The 22,767-nt window shown below is 43.2% G+C and overlaps 1 protein-coding gene across 1 annotated transcript in view; it reads right to left on the bottom strand.

Annotated features, from left to right (window-relative positions):
* Positions 1 to 4,879, bottom strand: part of LOC115083518 (cyclic nucleotide-binding domain-containing protein 2-like) — a 316,705-nt gene extending 311,826 nt beyond the window's left edge. The window contains exons 1-2 of the mRNA XM_029587398.1: positions 4,812 to 4,879; positions 4,645 to 4,718 (exon numbers count right to left, since the gene is read on the bottom strand). Of these exons, the coding sequence (XP_029443258.1) occupies positions 4,645 to 4,718; positions 4,812 to 4,832 (95 nt within the window). The 5' untranslated portion in view covers positions 4,833 to 4,879. The remainder of the gene's footprint in view (positions 1 to 4,644; positions 4,719 to 4,811) is intronic.
* Positions 4,880 to 22,767: the final 17,888 nt, after the last annotated feature.

Here is a 22,767-nt window from a genome sequence, read left to right as displayed (position 1 = left end):
TTATAGTTGCATCGCAACACAACTTATTCAGTCTGGTGTCTGCAGAAATTCCCCTACCCTGAAAGAACAACCTAATTAGGCTCAGAAAATTCTCCGGTCCACATTTGCTATATTATTAGAGAGCACGTTGCTTGCTTGCCTTTGAACACCACTTTGGACAAAAGTGCTACACAGATGTGATAATGCTAGCAAAATAAAACACAAAACATTAATCTTACGCAAGCTTTTCCTTGTTAAATAGAGTGCCAACGGGTTCGGTTTTAGGTCCAGTTCTGTTCAATATCTTTGTGTGCGACATTGCTGAAGGGATAGAAGGTAAAATTTGTCTATTTGCAGATGATACTAATGTAACCTTTGCTGGGGTGTTGTTGGTTCCCCTAGGACCATAAAAGTATTTATAAGTCAGGGCTGCTCTTGCTATCCTTCCCTTTCTTCCTGCACTTCCAGGGAGTGAGCTCTTTCTGTGGGGGAAGAGGAAATTCTCTGTGGCCCAGGAGATGGAGATACCCTTCTATGGTGTGTGTATTTTTCTGGTGAGGTGATTTTTTTTCCTGGACAGACAGGCTGGACTCAGATTGGGTGTTCACATCATATTTACTGATTAATTTCAAAAGGTCAATCACTGTCCCACAAATGAAAGTGTAGTTGAACTATTGCTGAGGTGCTGGTGTCTATCTCTCCAGCTCCTGGGCTGGAGCTTGCCTCTGCCTACTCATCTGTGCAACAGCCCAGTGGAGAGAAAATCCAAGTATGGGGCCCCACGCCTCAAAAATATCCTACCTACCTGAGTCCAAAGTTCAGTCTGAAACCCACAGCCTATGTCCTGATCCCTTTGGAATGGAGATCCAATTGGGAGTCTCCCAAGGCTTCATGGCACAACCTTGGACCTCTCAGGCAAAGAGGCCAGATGTTCCAGTTTAGTTTACAGCTCTCTAATTCCTTCACCCAGTTGTGCAGAGGGGTGAGATAAACCTCCACACGAACAAAAAGGAGGAAAAATCCAAAAGTCTTTATCCAAAATACCTCATGCTGGGTAGTGCTGTCACTGGTCTTGCTTCCTCTAGGGAGTAGAAGGGTTTACCCACAGTTCTCCAGCCCTTGCTCTCAGGATTAGAAGGGGTTGCTCCTTTCCCAAGACTCAGGGTGCTTCCCAGAATGAGAAAAAAAACTATAAAAAGTTACAAAAAGTTTCACTCTCTACAAAATGGAGGCAGATCCTCTCAGACATGGAGTGTAGTGAGAAGGATCTCCTTTAAATGCAAGAAAAACACCAAGCTGGGTTAGTGGGTCCAACTCAGCCGGGAGAAACAAAAACAGCTCCTTACTCCTCAACTTCTAACTCAAACTGACCATATGCTATACTCCTCTAACTCCAATCATAGTACACTCAATGGAGAGACTGAAGGAGAAATGAAAAACCCATGGTTTTACTAGTCCAGATGGTAAGAGACCTAGGGCCATCTAGTGACAAGCTGAAGGGTTGGTCACACTAAGATCTGGAAGGAGTAGAGAGAATGAAGAGAGATTTAAGAAAACTTGAAGAGTGGTCAAAGATTTGGCAGCTGGGATTCAATGCCAAGAAGTGCAGAGTCATGCATCTTGGGTGTGGTAATCCAAAAGAGCTCTATGTGATGGGGGTGAAAAACTAATGTGTACAAACCAAGAGAGGGATCTTGGGGTAATAGTGTCTGGAGTGCTGAAGTTGGCAAAGCAATGTGACAAGGAGATAGCTAATGACAGAAGAATGCTGGGCTGCATAGAGAGAGGAATAACCAGTAAGAAAAAGGAGGTGATAATGCCTTTGTACAGGTCCTTGGTGAGGCCTCACTTGGAGTACTGTGTTCAGTTCTGGAGTCCTTATCTCAAAAGAGAGAAAGACAGGATGGAGGTGGTCCAAAGAAGAGTGACCAAAATGGTGTGGGGTCTGTATGAGAAGACCTATGAGGAGAGCCTGAAGGATCTGAAAATGTATACCCTGGAAGAGTGGAGTGTAGGGGAGATATGATACAGAGCTTCAGATATCTGAAAGGTTTTAATGATACACATTTGACAAATCTTTTCCATTGGAAATAAATCAGTAGAACTAGAGGTCACAAAATGAAACTCCAGGGAGGACAACTCAGAACCAATGTCAGGAAATATTTCTTCATGGAGAGGGTGGTGGATGCCTGGAATGCCCTTCCAGTTGAGGTTTTAAATACGAAAACAGTGAAAGAATTCAAAGGGGCATGGGATAAACACTATGGATTCCTAAAGACTAAAGGAGGGAAATGAAGAAAATAATGCATGGGGTAATTTGCTGGTGTGGCAATTACTATCCTTAACCAATAAGCCTTCATACTGTTGATGCAACTCCATCATGGCTCTCTGCTTCAATGACACAGAAAAAACAGGAATTGGATTCGAAGAGCAACCAACGAAAGCCCCGACTTTTACAGTTTGGGGAAACAAATAAGCATGGGGGTAACTTGCTGAAGCAGCCTTTACTACCTATAATCAAAAAACATGATACTTTGATGCAACTCCAACATTGCTCTCTGTTTCAACGGCAAGGGAAAATGGGGAATTGGATTCAAACAGCAATCAATGAGGGCCCTGACTTTTATGATCTGGGAAACTGATAAGCATGGAGATAATGGAGAATTGGATTCAAACAGCAACTAATGAAAGCCCTGACATTTATGGTCTGGGAAACTGATAAGCATGGGGGTAACCTGCATGGCACAGCAAATACTACCATATGTTTGCTGGGCAGAGTGGATAGTCCATTTGGTTTTTTTCTGCCGTCATATTTTAATTGCATTTTATTTATTTATTTATTTCCAACTTTTATATATCATACAGTCAGCAGAAACCTGATCAGAAAGGTGCTCGACACAATCAAATACACAATAATAAAAATACAATAAAAACAATATAAAATCATTAAAATCTTCAACATCATGCTCACCCATATCAGAATAAGAGGAAAACAAATCAGACCATCCTCATCACCCCTCCCCCTCCCAGGGAACAGCTGGGATTTCACCCTTTGCCTAAAAGTTAAATAATTTGATTCCATCATAATATCTAAAGGGATAGAATTTGATAACTCGGGGTCTCTTACGGAGATTACTTTCTTTTTGCATTTAACTGTACGTACCTTTTTAACTGTAGTTATAAGGATTAAAACTCCTTGTCCACAAAGTAAACTTCTATTGGGCACATAAGGTTTAACCAGCTGTTTAAGGTAACCCGGCCCAGAGCCTTGCCTAAACTTAAATATCAAAACCAAGATCTTAAATTGGATTCGTTCCTGAATTGTATTAACAAAGGTTGGGCACTGGTTCACTGTGGACAGGGAAAGATCAGCCTTGTTGACATATTTTACATTACCTGAAGATGCTGCACAAACTTATCGGAAATACTGCGTAAAACCCCATTACAGTAATTGCAGCAAACAGGAGAAACCAACATTTGAACCACTGTTCGAAAGGACTCAAAACTCAACAAATTTCTTAGCCTTCTTAACTGACGCAATTTAAAAATAAGCAGACCTAACCAGATTAGAGATATGAGACTCAAAAGACAGCTCTTCATACATCACTCCTAAATTTCTAACCTTAGAAGAAGATTTTACTACCTCTCCATTAATCAAAAGAACCCCCGGACATGGAATATCTTCCTTTCCTGCACCTAAAATCCATTCAGATTTTTTTCCATTTACAATCAATTTGTTCCTCTCGATCCAATTAACAATTTTCTGTAGGCCCTCTTGCGCCAACAACAAAGACAAATTCATATCTTTCCCCATGAGCCACACCAATTCCACATCATCCGCATATATAAACACCTCAAAACCCAGTGAATGAATAAAATTACCCAAAGGCTGCAAAAAACAAATTCTGAATAATAGAGGAGGCAAAGGGGAACCCTGAGGGACCCCACACTGAAATGAAAAACTACCGATCTATCAGAGAGAAAAGACTCAATCCAATTAGTCCTCCCATCCCCAAGGACATACAAGTGGATTAAAATTATCTCCATGATCCACTAGGTGAAATGCACTGGTCAAATCCAGAGAAATCAACAGAGCTGAGATACCCTTATCCTGAGACACCCTTATCCTTATCACTAACTGTCACTAGCACGGTTTCTAAACCCTGATTGACATCTATGTAGCCCATCAAGCTCCTCCACATACATTTCTCTATTTCTGTCAGATGCTTTGTGTCCTGCTGTATACTTAAAAGTGCACTCTTTTTTTTTTTTTTATTAAAATAAGTGCATTAGAAAGGTCATAAATGAGTCAATTAATGAGTACATAAATTGGGTCTAGTCAGCTTTTACTTATAAGTTACATTAGTATAAACAGCTTCAATATTTTTGCTGAAGGTTCCCAAGAATGGGAATTAAAATTCGACGACTACAAATATAACTAGTTCTGCAGTACTAAGCACTAAGCAGCGAATTATTTTCAAAACTGATTAAAAAAAAAAAAAAAAAACAACCGCGATCGAGACCTCCCAGAACGATGTGTGAAGCTCAAGCTGGTTAAATTGATTCGCAATTCTATATGGAAAGGTGGGGGAAAAATAACAATTTCAGTGCCTCATGAAATAAATATCCTTTCATTTTATGTTTGTAAATGGCCTCTGCTGTTACCTTTTCATTGATAGAAGCATCCCACAGATGTGCCTGATATTGTTTGCGATGGTGCAGAACCTTCGATCCTCTCTCTGAAGGGTGAACATAAAGAAAATGCCAAGCATTCAGTGAAGCAGTAACTCCACGCACTTGTACTCATTACCGGCAAGATAACAACTACGCACCTTGACCTGGATCAAAGACATTTTTCGCTTGTCACTGTGCCTCTAAATTAACAACACTAACACCAAGTTGCTAGGAAGTTTTGTTTCCTCAGCCCCCGCCCCGGGAAGGAGGGGTCCTCGCCTCGCCGCCTCCTCCTCCAGCTCTGTGGTATGGGTGGCTCAGGTGTCAGCTTTCTTAATTCTTTTCCTTCACGTCTTGTAGCTTTGGGAAAGGCAGCCTCGTAGTAACTGTGCGGGAACCACTGGCCACGGTTTAGTGGAAGGTGCAGACAGAATTATGGACGGTAGATTCCCCAGAATCTGTCCATGGAAGACAGCGGCACCACTAGGCTCTATGCAGAAAGCAATTTTCAAATGATGCGGCTACTTTTGCCCGCAGACTGTGCACCGGTCCTCAAAAGGGTTGCAGTACGCCCTGCCCCAGCACTCTACACCTGCTGCTTCTGCAGAAGGAGGAAGGAGAGCAAAACCGGGCAAGCACATGGTAAAATCCACTTATACCCACGCAGTTCATCCCTGACTTAAAAACTACCCTGGAAGGTCCGCTTTCTAATCCAGCTAAAAGTACTACTTTCAGCTACTCTGAGGGGGTGAAATTATTACCACAGGGGAATATGGACAGGTAACTCCTTAGCTATCCACTTAGCTATCCACTTTGAAAAGTGTCCTGCCCATGACTGGAGGGAAAAATCATGTAATCTTATGAGGAAAGGTTTGTTTCCTTCTGGTTAATAGCTCCTCCTCTATTAGCTAATGCAACACCAAACAGAAATATAAACAATCAATTCCACATTGTTCTATATGTATTCAAACAAAATCAGTTCTGTAAATACCTATTAAACAAAGCCCTGCCCTGATATGCAGGCACATGAGCGACTGTGCTTGTAGCTTGAAATATTCCTTCCATGTCGACTGAGGTTTGTACGGATCCTGAATACAACCAGAATCTTTAGGCATTTTAGAGTAAAAAAATAATGATTACAGATGTCCTATCAGTCTCAGGGCTGGTGTATATTGCCATCACCTATAGGCAATGGGGAGGGGGAGTTCGTTCATGTTCATCAACCAACTCCCTGATACCTTCTCACCTCTACCTCATGGCGCGAGCCTGATGCAGCAACAAGCAGTTGCAGGAAATTCAGCACAGGGCCTCCTGCAAGAGGAGGGGGCAGGGTGTCACGGGACCGGTGAGTGTGTGAGAGTTGCAGGAGGCCCTGCCACTGAATTTCTTGCAACTGCTTAAAGGCAGCAGGCTTACATTTAAGCTTAATTTATGCTCCAGCACTTATAAACATTTGGTGCCATAGTCAGTTGCCTCCATTGCCTCTGCCTAAATCTGGTCCTGGTTAGTCCTGCACCAGAGATAATATTCTAACAATTTTTTTTGCAGTGTTTCTCAACCCACTCCTTGGGACATACCCAACCACTTGGGTTTTCGGGATATCCACAATGAATGAGCATCAAATGGATTTGCATACAATGGAGGCAATACATGCATATCTAGCTAATTGTGGGTATCCTGAAAACCAAACCGGCTAGGTGTCCCAAGGATTGGATTGAGAACCACTGATTTACTGCACATCACAAGTAGGAAGTCATGTGCAATATAATCAGATCCATAACACAAGTAATCATTAGCCGGGTTCTGGATCTGTCAGGACCCTTCAAAGAATGATATGCACCCGGGGATAGAAGCCCCTGCCTTTTTCCTCCATTTTCCTGCTAGATTTTCTCTATCTAGATAGACATGATTTAATGGGACACAGCCAGCATGGATTTACCCAAGGGAAGTCTTACCCAAGAGAAGTCTTTCCTCACAAATAGATTACATTTTTTTTGAAGGGGTGAATAAACATGAGGATAAATGTGAACCAGTAAATGTAGTGTATTTGGATTTTTAGGAGTTTGGCAAAATCCCTCATGAGAGGCTTCCAAGAAAACTAAAAAGTCATGGGATAGGAGGCGATGTCCTTTCGTGGATTACAAACTGGTTAAAAGACAGGGAACAGAGAGTAGGATTAAATGGTCAATTTTCACAGTGGAAAAAGGTCAACAGTGGAGTGCCTCAGGGATCTGTACTTGGACTGGTGCTTTTCAATATATATATATATATATATATATATATATATAAATGATCTGGAAAGGAGTACGACGAGTGAGGTGATCAAATTTGCAGATGACAAAATTATTCAGAGTAGCTAAATCACAAGCACATTGTGACAAATTGGAGGAGGACATTGTGAGACTGGAAGATTGGGCATCCAAATAGCAGATGAAAATTAATGTGGACAAGTGCAAGGTGATGAATATAGGGAAAAATAACCTTTACTGTAATTACATGATGTTAGGCTCCATTTTATGAGTTATCACCCAGGAAAAAGATCTAGGAGTCATAGTAGATAACACATTGAAATCGTCAGCTCAGTGTGCTGTGGCAGTCAAAAAAACCAAACAGAATGTTAGGAATTATTAGGAAAGGAATGGTAAATAAAATGATGGATGTCATAATGCTCCATGGTGAGACTGCACATTGAATACTGTGTACAATTCTGGTTGCTGCATTTCAAAAAAGATATAGTTGCACTGGAGAAATTACAGAGAAGGGCAACCAAATGATAAAGGGCATGGAAAGGCTAAAGAGGGATATTCAGCTTGGAGAAGAGATGGCTGAGGGGGGGATATGATAGAGGTCTATAAAATCATGAATGGACTTGAATGGGTAAATGTGAAATGGTTATTTACTCTTTCAGATAATAGAAGGCCTAGAGGGCACTCCATGAAGTTAGCGAGTAGCACATTTAAAACAAATCAGAGAAATTTCATTTTCACTTAATGCACAGTTAAGTTCTGGAGTTCATTGACAGAGGATGTGGGTTAAGGCAGTTGGTGTAGCTGGGTTTAAAAAAGGCTTGGATAGTTTCCTGGAGGAGAAGTCCATAAAGTGCTATTAATCAATAAGGATTAGCCACTGCTTGTTACCAGCATTAGTAGCTTGGGATGTTTTAATGTTTGGATACAAGCCAGGTACTTGTGACTTGGATTGGCCACTGTTGGAAACAGGATACTGGGCTTGATGGACCCTTGGTCTGACCCAGTGTGGCATATGTTATGTTATGTTATGTTATCCTGCTGCTAAACTGTTGTTGTCTCCACTGTTTCATTCACTGGAAGTCAGTCCTGCATTCCCCCGCAGTCATAGGGTGAGGGGTGGAGCCATGATATCAGCCAAGTCCTCGACACTTCTGGGTCTGCCAGGATGCTTTATAGAGTGAGACGACTCTAGGGGTGGATCGCCACCCGCAGATTGCATTCTGAAGGGGCACGAGCCAAAAGAGCTTTCTCAGCCCTTTTACAAGACGAGTGCATGGTAACAGATGGCCTGAAGCCAGACCAGTAGGCCATTCTGAGTTAGTCCTCATTTGCCTTTTAGTTTATTGCCCAAGCTGAAGGTAAAATTTGTCTATGCTTTCAACCCTTTTTTTGATCTGTGGTGACTTCCTCGATTATTTTTTTGTTTTGTTAGCCCCAGTTTTAACTGACGGGTGGTTCTCTGGGCTCCCCGACATGTTAGGAAGAGGCCACTATGAAGATTTAAACTCTTCCCCTTATCCCCATTCCATGAGGACTTTAGGCAGGATTCTACTTTCTCAGAGCCCATATGTCTCTATGTTCTGGGGTACCTGAGCAGATTCCTATGAAATGTGCTTTACTAATCTCAAAATTAATGACATCCAAACATACACTAATCATGGATCTAATTAACTCCCTCAGCCTCCAAATACTTTTCATTACTGAAACCTAGCAACCTCTTATGTCTGGCTACCAGGCTACACTAAGTATAGAAAGAGAAAATTGGGGGAGGAGAAATCTATCAAATTAAAAGAGCTGGTACCTGAATCCTTTTCACCCATGCTAGTGGGGGGGGGGAGGGGGGTCGGAAGTTACCATATCACTGAGACAGCTCTGGTAGGCCCGGTAAATATCAAAGTGAACTGCTGATGGTGCCAAAGTTTCTGTCGACATGAGCATGGCCTTTGATACCATTGACCACAAACTACTTATATATTGACTCTCACAGGACTTGGAGGGGCTGTTTCCCAGAGAGCTTGACAAGGAAATGGGCTCTGTTTCTGGATTCTGAAGGAAAAGTTATTGGGCATCAGGGCAAGCTCTAGTGTTTCTAGTAGTGGTCATTGCAGAGTTTGCTGACATGAAGGACAGAGAACCATTGAAACTGGATATGTGCAAAATATTGCAACTTTTGTCTGGGTTTGAGATCTGCATATCTTTTTCTTAAGCTTTTGGTCATTTGTATCTTGGAACATTTATTTTATGTTAATGTTGTGAGCTAATGGATGATAGCCATTTTTTTGCAGCGCTGACACATTAACAATTAACAACAGTAGAGGAGGACCGGAAGGCTCATCTGCATACTGCTCCCAGCATCCCCCGGGAGAGGAGTCCAGAGGTCACCGCAAGCGATCCAGGGATTGACTTCCACAGCCACAGCTTCCAGAGGCCCCTTTGCAGTAAAGGAGGACCGGAATCTCAAACCCTTCCATTAACTGAGTGAAGATTAATTTAACGGTGGTTAAAGAGGATTGGTAAGTATAGCTTTCAGAAATGTTTGGGCTTGTAAAAGTTTGGTGAAAGGTGAAATTAAGGGATATATTCTTTAGAGTTTGTGTGTGTCTGAGGTAATAAGCAAGCCAGAGATAGTTAATTCTAGTGTCTGTCTTTCCCACCCACTCAACCCTTCATTTTTAGGCACGAAACACTTTCTCATTAAAAATCAATCAGGGTCTTATCTAAATCATACTATTGTATCAGCCCTTATTGAAAGTTTAATCATCCCCTTGTAGGACACTAGCTGATTAATTAATAAATTCACCTGTAAATTTAAAGTACTCTCATTCCAACTCCCTTAGTATCCTAAACTTAACTAAATAAAACTAAGATGAAAGCAGCAGTCCAGCAGCAAGAGGGGGGCTTTCCATTCTTTTGCGTTGAGTGTCTCATGTATGATTTTTTACCCACCGGTGAGAGATTATATGTGTGCACTCGGAGCAAAGAGCTCCTGGCTCTCAGGGAACGAGTCCAATCTCTGGATGCTAGAGTAGCAGACTTGGAGGAGCTGAGGCAGATAGAGAGGTACATGGATGAGACCTTCAGGGACATAGTAGCCAAGTCCCAAATCCAGTCTGGCAGCCCCAGTGCTGCCTTGGATCAGAAAGGTCTCCCAGTAGGAGAACATCAGCCTGGTGTAGCAGGAAGTGATCCTGTAGCAAGGGCCTGCTCTCCAGGTGATGTATTGTCCTCTCGCACTGAGGACAAATCTCCCAGGGCTACTGCCCAGGAGGGAAGGGTTAGGCCGGCCATCATAGCTGGTGATTCGATTATTAGAAATGTAGATAGCATGGTGGCTGGTGGACATGAGGACCGCCTGGTAACTTGCCTGCCTGGTGCGAAGGTGGCAGACCTCATGCTTCATCTAGATAGGATTATAGACAGTGCTGGTGAGGAGCCGGCTGTCGTGGTACATGTGGGCACCAACGACATAGGAAAATCTGGGAAAGAGGTTCTGGAAGCCAAATTTAGGATTTTAGGTAGGAAGCTGAAATCCAGAACCTCCAGGGTTGCATTCTCTGAAATGCTTCCTGTTCCACGTGCAGGTACCCAGAGGCAGGCAGAGCTCCAGAGTTTCAATGCGTGGATGAGACGATGGTGCAGGGAAGAGGGATTCAGCTTTGTAAGAAACTGGGGAAACATTTGGGGAAAGGGGAGACTTTTCCAAAAGGATGGGCTCCACCTTAATCAGAGTGGAACCAAGCTGCTGGCACTAACTTTCAAAAAGGAGATAGAGCAGCTTTTAAACTAGAACAAGGGGGAAAGCCGACAGTCACTCAGCAGTGCATGGTTCGGAGAAATGTATCCTTGAAGGATATTAATGAAACAGGAGAGTTAGGGCATCCCAACAGAGATGTTCCATTAAAAGCAAACATAGTCCATGTGCCTATATGTAAAAAATCACTGAAGCTAATTATTTCCGAATTATCCCTAACAACTGAAAAGCAGGTTGTTAATACAAACAAAAAACACACTTTGAAATGTCTGTTTGCCAATGCCAGAAATCTAAGAAGTAAGATGGGAGAGTGTATAGCAGCAAATGATGAGATTGACATAATTGGCATCACAGAGACTTGGTGGAAGGAGGATAACCAATGGGACAGTGCTATATCAAGGTACAAATTATATCATAATAATAGGGAGGATCAACTTGGTGGGGGTGCGGCACTTTATGTCAGGGAGGGTATAGAGACCAACAGGATAAAGATCATATAAGAGACTAAATGCTCAGTAGAATCTATATGGGTAGAAATCCCATGTGTGTTGGGTAAGAGTATAGTGATAGGAGTATACTACCATCTACCTGGACAAAATAGTCAGACAGATGATGAAATGCTAAGAGAAATCAGAGAAGTTAACTAATTTGGCAGTGCAATAATAATGGGAGGGTTCAATTACCTTTGTATAGAAAGACGTGGTATTTGATAGTTTTAAACAATCACAACGCTATATAAATCTTTTTGTCAATATTTACAATGTATATTTAAGGACCATCATACCACCCCCAGTGCTTACAAGTTATACTTGCACTTTCTGCACTTTCACAGGGTCATGTTTAATCAATTGGTCCAACTGACATCAATGTTCAATTTTTTCATTTTTTGCTGTATAATAAAAAAGGCAACTTTCCTTATTTCCTGGTTATCGGGGTTGTTTATCCCGGGGCTGTCGGAGGCACAAGTTGTTTATCCCGGGGCTGTCGGAGGCACAAGTGCCTCCGACAGCCCTGGGATAAACAACCCCGATAACCAGGAAATAAGGAAAGTTGCCTTTTTTATTATACAGCAAAAAATGAAAAATTGAACATTGATGTCAGTTGGACCAATTGATTAAACATGACCCTGTGAAAGTGCAGAAAGTGCAAGTATAACTTGTAAGCACTGGGGGGTGGTATGATGGTCCTTAAATATACATTGTAAATATTGACAAAAAGATTTATATAGCGTTGTGATTGTTTAAAACTATCAAATACCACGTCTTTCTATACAAAGTTATTTCAATCGTGGGATTGTTCATTAAGAGAATCTTTGTGTTAGGGTTCAATTACCCCAATATTACTGGGTAAATGTAACATCAGGACTTGCTAGAGACATAAAGTTCCTGGATGTAATAAATGACTGCTTTATGGAGCAATTGGTTCAGGAACCAACAAGAGAGGGAGCTATTTTAGATTTAATTCTTAGTGGAACGCAGGATTTGGTGAGAGAGGTAACGGTAGTGGGGCCACTTGGCAATAGTAATCATAACATGATCAAATTTAAACTAATAACTGGAAGGGGGACAATAAGTAAATCTGCAGCTATAACACTAAACTTTCAAAAGGGAAACTGTGATAAAATGAGGAAAATATTATTATTACCCCTTATACTGTAAGGGATAATAGCGCGTGGAAAACGCGCAGCCAACCCCCCCAAAACTAATAGTGCTCATCACATGCAAATGCATATTGATGAGCCTATTAGTTAGTTATCCACAATACAGAAAGTAAAATGTGCAGCCAAGCCGCGCATTTTACTCTCAGAAATTAATGCCTGCCAAAGACAAGAGTTAATTTCAGATGGCACCGGGCAAGTGTGCAGAAAAGCAGAAAAAAATGCTTTTCTGTATACCCTCTGACTTAATATCATAGCGATATTAAGTCGGAGGCCCCAAGAATTAAAAAAATTAAAAAAAAAAAATCTGCCCGCAGGTTGGAAAACGGACACTCAACTTTACCGGCGTCCGTTTTCCAAACCCATGCTGTCAGCAGGTTCGACAACCGACACCGGTAAAGTTAAGCATTGGCTGTCAGACCCGCTAACAGCCGCCGCTTCCGCCAATAAGGAGGTGCTAGGGACGCGCTAGTGTCCCTAGCGCCTCCTTATTAGCGTGGGCCCTAATTTAAATAGAGAATCACGCGCCCAGGAGAGGTGCCTGGGCGCGCGTCGGGAGAGCGGGCACTTGCCTCAGAGTGCTGGCTCTCCCGCGGACTTTACTGAATGGGCCTGTAAGTGAGTTAACTGACAACAGTAAGTAATTAATGATTCATTTAAGAAATGTAAGGCAGATTCACAAAAATCTGCTGAAGGTGGCCCCTGTAGTGGGCATGGGATATCCTGTTATTACCTCAAAGGAACCGAGTCTAGTTTATGTTCTTGCATTTCCTCTTATACTTATAAGCACTATTGGCAGATCCTCTGGCAGGGTAATTTTGTTTGTTCCACAGTCTTTGCCAACCTTTCTTTTAATGTACATTCTGTCACACCTTAGCCAATTTGTAAGAACACCAGTTGAGCAGTGAGAGACAGTCATTGGGTGTAGTTTGCAGATCTGTATGGATGGGTTATATTGCTGCATCCTTTGTGTAACAACCAAATAAATGAACTGGTGTGTAAATAGTATCACAATGTAAGCTACAGCATTTGTAGGGTTCACACATCTCATCTAACCCTTGCATGCACAAGTCTAGTTCCCTTAGGGGTTGGTAAGAGTGGTGGTATAGTGACTTATCCAGAGTGTACTCCCTAGTGACCATAAAATAGGAGTGTCACATTGCAGAACCATAAAGTATACAATCAGAGGTCCTATACGCAGTACTATATTCTACAAATAAATCTTTTTTATTAAACACATTCAATATAAATCATCCTCCTCTAATACATAGGAACTCCTAGCTAGACAATAATTAATAAAAAACCGCTCACTCATTCATTACCCCCAATCATACTTTCCACACGCATACCATTCTCTAACTTATAAAATACCCCAACATGATTAATATGTCGACAAATATCTTATGAACATTTCACATAATATACAGCGCACTCCCTCTCAGTATATAACGCATGAACTATTAAATGTCTATTCATATGTTCAATCACCCGACGACGATCTCGTTTCGTCCGCCGTAGCAGACTTCCTCAGGGATGTATTCATGAACGCATTAGTTAATCACGTTGAAGTTGATTATTGCACCTCCCGATCACCATACTTATAATAATCACCCTAGTTCTTCTTGTAACCCTACTCCTACTTTAAGGAGTAGGGTTACAAGTCGATCTCCTGCCGGCGCCATTTTCCGTACGAAAATGATTCGCGGCGGGAAATCGCTCCCTGACCCCCGCTGGACCTCCAGGAACTTTTGGCCAGCTTGTGGGGGGCCTCCTGACCCCCACGAGACTTGCCAAAAGTCCAGCGGGGGTCCGGAAGGACCTCCTGCCGTCCAATCGTGTTCGTCTATGGCCGCCGCCATTTTTCGGCGCCATTTTGCAAAATGGCGCCGGCTGAAGACAACAAGATTCAGGAGCAGGAGCCCGTTCCGGACCGCTGCCGTTCCGGACCGCCGCTGGACCCGCAGGTTATTTAAGTCATTTGGGGGGGGTTCGGGAGGGTGGGGGATTTAATTTAAAGGGTCGGGGGTGGGTTTTAGGGGGTTTTAATGTGCCGGTTTTGCGATTTTTCGATTTTTTGATTTTTCACGATTTTTCACGATATTTTACCCCCCCAAACGGCAACAATACGATTCCCTCCCCCTCCCAGCCGAAATCGATCGTTAAGACGATCGAGGACACGATTCACATCCCTATTGATTATGCGTTGAGTAAAAAAATATTTTCTCTTATTAGTTTTAAATGTATTGCCTAGCAACTTCTTTGTGTGTCCCCTGGTCTCTTTGAAAGAGTAAGCAACCAATTAATGTTTACTAGTTCCACTCCACTTATTATTTTATAGACCTCTATCATATGTCCCCTCAGCCATCGCTTCTCCAAGCTGAAGAGACCTAACCTTTTTAGTCTTTCCTCAAAGGGGAATTGTTCCATCCCCTTTATCATTTTGGTCGCCCATCTCTGTACCATTTCTAATTCTGCTATATCTTTTTTGAGATGTGGTGACCAGAACTGTACACAATACTCAAGATGAGGTCGCACCATGGAGTGATAAAGAGGAATTATGATATTCTCTGTTTTATTCTCCATTCCTTTCCTAATAATCCCTAGCATTCTGATTGCTTTCTTGGCTGCTGCTGCACACTGAGCAGAAGATTTCAACATCATATTAATGATGATGTCTAGATCCGTTCCCTGAATGAAGGACTCCTAATGTGGAACCTGCATTGTGTAGCTATAATTTGGGTTACTCTTGCCTAAGTGCGTCACTTTGCACTTGTCCACATTAAATTTCATTTGCCATTTGCATGCCCAGTCTCCAATTCTGCAAGGTCCTCTTGTAATTTTTCACAACCCTCTTGCAATTTAACAACTTTGAATAATTTTGTGTCATCGGCAATTTAGATCACCTCATTTGTTCCCATTTCCACATCATTTATAAATATACTAAAAAGCAGTGTTCCCAGAACAGATCCCTGGGGCATTCCACTATTCACCTTTCTCCATTGGGAAAATGTACTATTTAGACCTTTCTGTTTTCTTTTAACCAATTCCCAATCCACAATACCATCTATCCCATTACTTTTAATTTCCTAAGTCTCTGATGAGGGACTTTGTCAAATACTTTCTGGAAATTCAAATATACTGTATCAACTGTCTCACCTTTATCCATGTTTATTTACACCCTCAATCAGCAATTTTGTTCTTTATGATAGTTTCTACCATTTTGTCTGGCACAGACATCAGATTCTCTGGTCTGTAACTGTTATGATTCTGCCCTCATGGGCAGCCTCTTACCTTCTCTCTGCCTACCCTGTGGTCCGGAGGCCGCAGTCCCTGTATTTCCTTGCAGCTGGAGCGGCTCCTCAGTCTGCCTTCTGCGGATTGAAAGCTGCTGACAACGCTGGGCCTGTTCCTCTGCCTGCCCTGCTCTTCAGCATTAGCAGCAGCATGGCCGCTGTCCATGGTTCTGCTTCCTGTTTCCTGCTTCCTTCCTAGGGGACGAAGCCGCGTCTTCTTTGGTGATTTGGGGGGCCAGCATAGGAGTGGCCCACTGATGACCTCACTTCCTGGAAACTCCCTCTTCTGCCTATATAAAGGTCTTGGATTCATTCATGCCTTGCCTTTGCAATGAGCCAGTCTGAGGAGCTTCTCCTTCCTCTTGGATGCCATGTTCCTAATCTTGCTTGGTGTTTCAGTATTTCAAGGGATCCCTCTTCGTTTCATCTCTGTCGTTCTTGATCTCTGTCTTTGATGTCCTGATGTTCCGGAAGGCCTGATGTCCTCGATGGCTAGAGGTCCTTACGTTCCTGATCTTCCTGATGTCTGTTCCTGTGATGTTCCAGCTCCTCGAGTCCTCCGGATGTCCATCCTGAGGGTAAATCCGTTTCGTCCAGTTCCTGTTCTCGGACATTGGAGCCTCAATCAGTTGGATTCCTTTCCTGAGCCTGCCCCGCTCCCGCATGGTTCATGACCAGCCTCCAGGTTGTGTAGGGCGCGCAGTGGGACAGGGTGGTCCGTGACCAGCCCATTGGGTCTGCCCGTGTCGGTGGGCTGTGTAGGGTGCCCTGAGGAACAGTGCCCATCTGTCTTTGTCCAAGTCATCCCAGTTCTTCCTGTCTCGTCTGGATTTCCCAAGGTCCATAAGAGATATCCTTGCCTCAGACATTTCTGATGCCCTAAGCCTCCATCTACTCTAGTTCCAGATGCCTTCTATGGGTGAGCTTCCATCCACTCGCCTTTCTGGATGTCCTGACGTCTTTCGTTTCTGTTGTCGATGCCTTGTATTCTACTCCTGAGCCCTGAAGTCTTCGTCTCAGCCTTCAAGCTTCAGTCCTTGTCCGTCCTCGTCTCCTGACCGGCCTGCTATCCTCGTCACTACCCAGTGGCAAGTCCGAAAGGGCGTGGAGTAGTCGGAGGACCACTAGGCAGGCAGATCAGCAGGGGCCTGGTCATCTCCAACCCTAGACGAGGTCCATCTTACCGCAAAGGGGCACACATTTCACCCCCTAGCGCTCCCAGCCAGCGGAGTGTAACAGTAACTTCCTGGATCACCCCTTGATCGCTTTTTAAAAATTGGCATTATATTGGCAACCCTCCAGTCTACATTTACCATAGATGATTCTTATTTCCTCCTCCAAGTTACTCATCCTTGTTATAATGTAACTTTACTCCTTCAAATTGTCTTTACTGTTTGGTTGGTTATAGTTCCTACTTGTTTGATGTAAACCGAGTTGATTTGATTTGTATCAAGAAATTCGGTATAGAAAAGCCTTTAATAAATAAATAAATAAATAAATAATGATAAAAAAGAGAAAATCAGGAATGTGCATGTATTTACTCTTGCTAACTTTAATTAATTAGATCACTGCCCAGCTGTTTACCAGAGAAGGGCTATATATATTATACACTGCAGCATACTATATAAGTTGGAAGTTGATGTTGACTGACTTGCTGTGGGCACTAATAAAGGCATTAAAAAAACCTGTCTCCAGGATGCTGTTGTGCTGTTTGTCATTTTTCCATAACATCTGTAATTTCAATTTAAGTTCTTTTGGCACTCTGGGATGTATACTGTCTTGTCCAGGTGATTTGCTTACTCTTTAGTCTACTAATTTAACCTAAGTACACCTGAGATTTGTTTCAATTTTGCTTTATCATCACCTTTGAATTTCATTTATGGCATTTGGTTTCTCTGCTATGGCTTTTGTCATCCCTAAGTTCCCCTTTGAACCCCTTGATCATCTAATGGTCCAAATGACTCCCTCACAAGTTTTCTATTTCAAATGTACTTGAAAAAGTTTTTATTATGAGTTTTTGCTTCCATGGCAAGCTTCTTTTCAAATTCTCTCTTTGCCTTCCTTATCAATGCTTTGCATCTAACTTGCCAGTGCTTATGCTGTTTCCTGTTTCTTCATTCGGATCCCTTTTCCATTTTACACCTTTCAATTGTGTGGAATACATGTTGTCCTGGCTTTCAAGATCTTTTTTTTAAGCACTTTTTTTATAAAACAGACCAACAAGATGGTATTTTTAAACAATGTCCATGCCTGATATAAACACTTATGGCCAGATTTTTAAATCAGCCACGTGCATAGAAATCTCCACTTACATGCGTGGCGCCAGTCATCGCTGTCCCGGAGCCTCGCTCGCCGGCCAGCTTGCCAGCACGCGCAAGTTACTTCAGGTTGGAATCTGTAGTAACTTGAAGAATAAAAGGTAAAAAAAAAGAGGATTTAGAGGTTGGGGAGGAGAGGGGAAGGGAAGGGGACTATATTGGAGTGGACTGGGTGGGAACTGGGGGAGCCTGATCTCGTCGCTGTGCAAATTTTGCAAAATTTTACCCCCTCCCCCTTGCGTGCGCCGCCCGCACATACATGTGCGAATTATAAAATCTGGCGTGTATTTTATAAAATCAGCGCATCCATGTGTGTACGCCAGATAACACTTTAAAATCCTACCCTTTAATCTTTGCAAGCTGCACTTTTCATTTTTTCCTAACCATATCACTCATTTTATCATAGTTACCTTTTTGACAAGTTAAATGCTGTCGCATTTAGTGTCCTCCTTCCATTTATTGAGTAAAATTTGATCATGTTGTATCACTATTACCCAAATGGCTCCACACACTGTTACCGCTCACATCAAATCCTTTGTCCCACTAAAGTCCCTTGGTCTAAATAGTTTCCCTTCTTATTGGTTTCTTGTTCTAGCTGCTCCATGAAGCAATCATTTATTTCATCTAGGAACTTTACTTCTCTAGAATGTCCTGATGTAACATTCACCCAGTCAATTTTGGGGAAATTAATATCACCCATTGTTACTATGCTGCTGATTTTGTGAGCTTCCTTAATTTCTTTTAGCATTTTATTGTCTGTTTGTTCATTCTGGCCAGGTGGACGGTAATACACCCCCATTGCTATTTTATTCCCCTTTTCACCTGGAATTTCTATCCATAAAGATTCAAAATTGCATTTTGTTTCCTGCAGAACTTTTATCCTACTTGACTCAATGCCTTCTTTAATTATATAGTGCCAACCCTCCACCAGTTTGATTCATTCTATCATTTTGATATAATTTGTACCCTGGTTTCACACTGTCCCATTGATTATCCTCCTTCCACCATGTTTCAGAGATGCCAGATATATGTACCTTTTCATCCAGTGCTTTGCACTCTTACTGTCCCATCTTATGTTTTAGACTTCTAGCATTTTTATATAGACATTTCAAAGTATATTTTTGTTTGTATTAACAACTTGCTTATCAATTGGCAGGGATATTTGGAATCTTTTTGCTCTATCTGCTCTTTGAAGAGAGTCTTAGAGATTAGGAACATGGGCCCTTGTGGAGCGAGTACCGGTTCCTGTCTGTAATAGGACTCACTGTGTTCACATCTGCGATCGCCTCCAGGCAATAGGAGGTTTCTGAGTATTCGGGAATGTAGGCCCTCGAGGGGCAAGTACCGGATCCCGTCCAACAATCTGAAATCAAGAAGAGAGAGAGCGGGGCTCCCAAGGAGCGGGTACCCCTAGGTGAGTCTGTTGAGGCAGAGCAGCAGAGAAAGGATTCCCCGAGAGTTGCGAGGAAGGGGTTCCAACCCTTGTCCTTGCTAACTCGATTTGAATTAGCAATCAAAGACCTTTTATGTTGGAAGCGGATGATGTCACTACGGGGGACGTCCCCGAGGTTCGTGCCCTGTTTGTACAAGTCTGGAGCGCACCGCGCGCGCCCTTACGTCATCAGGAACATGGCAGATCCGTAGCTTCATGCCAGCCCGGGGATTCCGGGAAGAAAATGGCGAAGAGAAGCCGTGGCCACATCTGTCCGTCAGAGCTGAAGGGAGTCGCCACAAGGTAGAGAGGGTGGGGCGAGAATAGGCACGAATGCAACAGTACCCTCCTTCAAAGGGCGGTCTCCTCTTCGGTTGCCAGGTTAAGTTACAGAGATGTGCGAGGTGGAACTGATGAAGCATCTCTATCCAATAGGTCTGAAGCTCCCAATATGGTTCTGGGGCCGAAGCCCTTTCAGGCAAACAAACTCAGTCTCTGTACAATCCAGGGTCTCCAATTTCTTGAGTTCAAGTTCGTATAAACACGATGACAGGTAGATGATGAGATCTGAAGAATCTCGTAGAATGTATAATGAAGTCAGCAGCAATGAGATGGGCTGCCGTGGACATCACTGAGGTTTCAATGGAAGTGGTGATGTAGACACTTGTCCATAATCCACTTCTAAGTCGCTCTTTTGCAGGCAATACCAACAAAGCGAATAGGCTGATGGATGGAGATATTCTTCTTCTTCGGAATCAGCAGTGCTGTAAACCTCCAGCACAACCTCCGAGCAACCAAACGTTAAGTTGATAGAAAGAGATATCTTCTTCTTCGGAATCAACAGTGCCATAGGCTTGTGGGCACGACTTCCAAATAAACCAAATGCAAACACTGGTAGCTAGAGATGTCTTCTTCTTTGGAATTGATGAATGCACCAGCAGATAGTCAGGCTGGTAATGAGAGATATCATCTTCCTATTTGGAATCAACAGTGCTGAAGTTCTTCAGCACGACTTCCGAGTGGATAGAACGTGGTGAATATCTCAAATTTGTAGTCCAGGAAGACATTAAGGATGTAGAGCGCCACCTAGCTATGGAGCGCATAGCAACCGCTATGAAAAACAGCAGGTAGTGGAAAACTGCCGGTGATGTTGATAAGATCCTCAAAAGAAGTAGTGGTGACAAGAATAGTCCAAGGCCCACTTCAAATTGTGAAACAATAGTGGATCTTCAAATTTACCAAATGGACTCCTCAGGTATTCCACAAAACATCTGAGATTAGAGTTGTCTCCTGCCCCTGAGTCCTTCAGGGCAGAGATTCGAACCGTCACTGGTTCAGGGTTCACTGAGGCTGAACGAGAAAGTGGAGGAGATATTGCTGTATAGCCCAAGAACAGTCCTCCAGTGGGACTCAGGTTTGTCTGTTTCCCGGACGAATAGGGCAAACAGAAACATCATGGCCTGGCTGACCACAGTACATACACAGACCGTTCTTCCTTCGATATCTTCTCTCTTTAGAATCAAGTGTCCGTGACCAGGTTCCTTCTTCTCCCCAGCAGGAGGTGCTGTACCCCCTCATAGTGCAGGAGCACTGGTTTGCTTCAACCCAGGTAACACCTTAGGCCAGAGTGCCTTTACCTTGTCTCAGAGCCGCCAGTCAATCCGAATGGCTAAGGCTATCAATTCTTCCAGCGAATCAGGTGTCTGACGAGCAGCCAGCTCGTCCCTTATGCGGGTGTCCAGGCCTCTGCAAAAGAGTGTCTTCAGACATCTGGGGTCCCAGCGAAGCTCCGCTGCTAGAGTTTTAAATTCAATGGCGAATTCTGCCATAGATCTGTTGCCTTGCTTCAGGTCCACCAAAGCAAACCCAGCAACAGACATACAAGCAGGGTCATCAAAAACAGATTTAAACAAGTCCATATGTACTGCAAGACAGGGTCCTTGTGTTCCCACAAGGTCGAAGCCCACGACAAGGCTCTCCCATCCAAGTAAGACAGAATGTAGCTAGTCTTAGAGAGGCCAGTGAGAAACAATGAAGGTTGTAAAGTGAAATGTAAGCTGCACTGGTTCAAGAAGCCTCAAGTCTTCTGGAGTTCTCTGGAGAATCGAACAGGCTATCCAGTGGAACAGCTGACTTTAAAGTTACATCTGGTAACTGAACTTCTTGTATAGAAGCTGTGCTTTGAGTCTTCTGTGTATGAAGCTGGTGAAAAGCTGCAGTAAGTTTCTCCAGGGTTTCTTGCTGTTCTGAAAGGCGTTGGGCTAAGCCTGGAATAGCCTGCAAGGCAGAAAGATGAGCCGGATCCATGGGCCACAAACATCAAATTCCTTTAGCTGAATCCCCAGGAGTACTGCTTCTCTAGATGCTTCACTTGAACGCTGAAGTCACTGAAATTTAGGCTTCTCCAAATTCTTTTCTTGAAGGCCGGATTCAATGAAGTTAATCTCTCCAAATCTTCTCCAATCCTTTTTAGCCAGAATCACTGAAGTTGAATTCTCCAAATCTTCTCAATACTATTTAGCTGGATTCATGGAGTTAGCAATCTGTTAGCGCTCACCCCGACAGGAGGGCGGAGTGAGCGATCTGATAGCACTCACCCCGCCAGGAGGGCAGAGTGAGCGATCTGATAGCGATCAGCTCCTCCCAAGGGGAGGAGTTGGCAATCTGATAGGCTTGGCTCCTGAAGGAGGAGAGGATAGCATTTTGTTAGTGCTCTGCTACCCCAGAAGGGAAGAGTTGGCAAAGTGTTATGCTTTGTTCCTAAAGAAAGAGGAGCCAGCAACCTGTATGATCCTCATGGGGAGTAGGATATCTGATATGGTCTGATGTGGGTTGGCTCCCACAGAGTGGCAGATGATGAGACCACTCTATTAGTGTAAGGAGTAACACTTAGTAGAACTAGTGAATCCCTGGGCTGATGGTAGATGACAGCACCCTCAAGTAGAGATTCTGAGAGGGACCACCGGCTAGGCTGGAGTATTGAGACAAACACAGATAGTTCTTTATTAGACTGGAAGTAGAACCACCAGAGGTGGCAGCAGTGAGCTGATGTGCCCGGCAGGGCTGAAGTCCCTCAGATACTGGAATCACGATCTCTGAGTTGCTGAGCTGTAAGGAGAGACTATAGTTAGTGAGTAGACAGGGTATGCTGGACATACAACCAGTGGTAGATGATACACTCACACTTGTAGATATCTGTAATGTCTTCTTATGCAACAGAGAATCTTCAGTATTCAGGAACAGGAGCCGCAGGCGAATACTGGTTCCTGTAGGCAGTCTGAAATAGAACTCACAATAACTGTGTATGGGATGGCTTCTGGAATAGAAGAGAGGCTAGGAGAGATTTAGGAAAATAGGCCCTCGTGGAGCGAGTGCCAGTTCTAATCTGTAAATCTGTAACAGTAATCCATAAGA

Source organism: Rhinatrema bivittatum, chromosome 1 (genome assembly GCF_901001135.1).
Source record: "Rhinatrema bivittatum chromosome 1, aRhiBiv1.1, whole genome shotgun sequence".
NCBI lineage: Eukaryota > Metazoa > Chordata > Amphibia > Gymnophiona > Rhinatrematidae > Rhinatrema > Rhinatrema bivittatum.
This window is presented reverse-complemented; position numbering and strand designations above follow the sequence as displayed.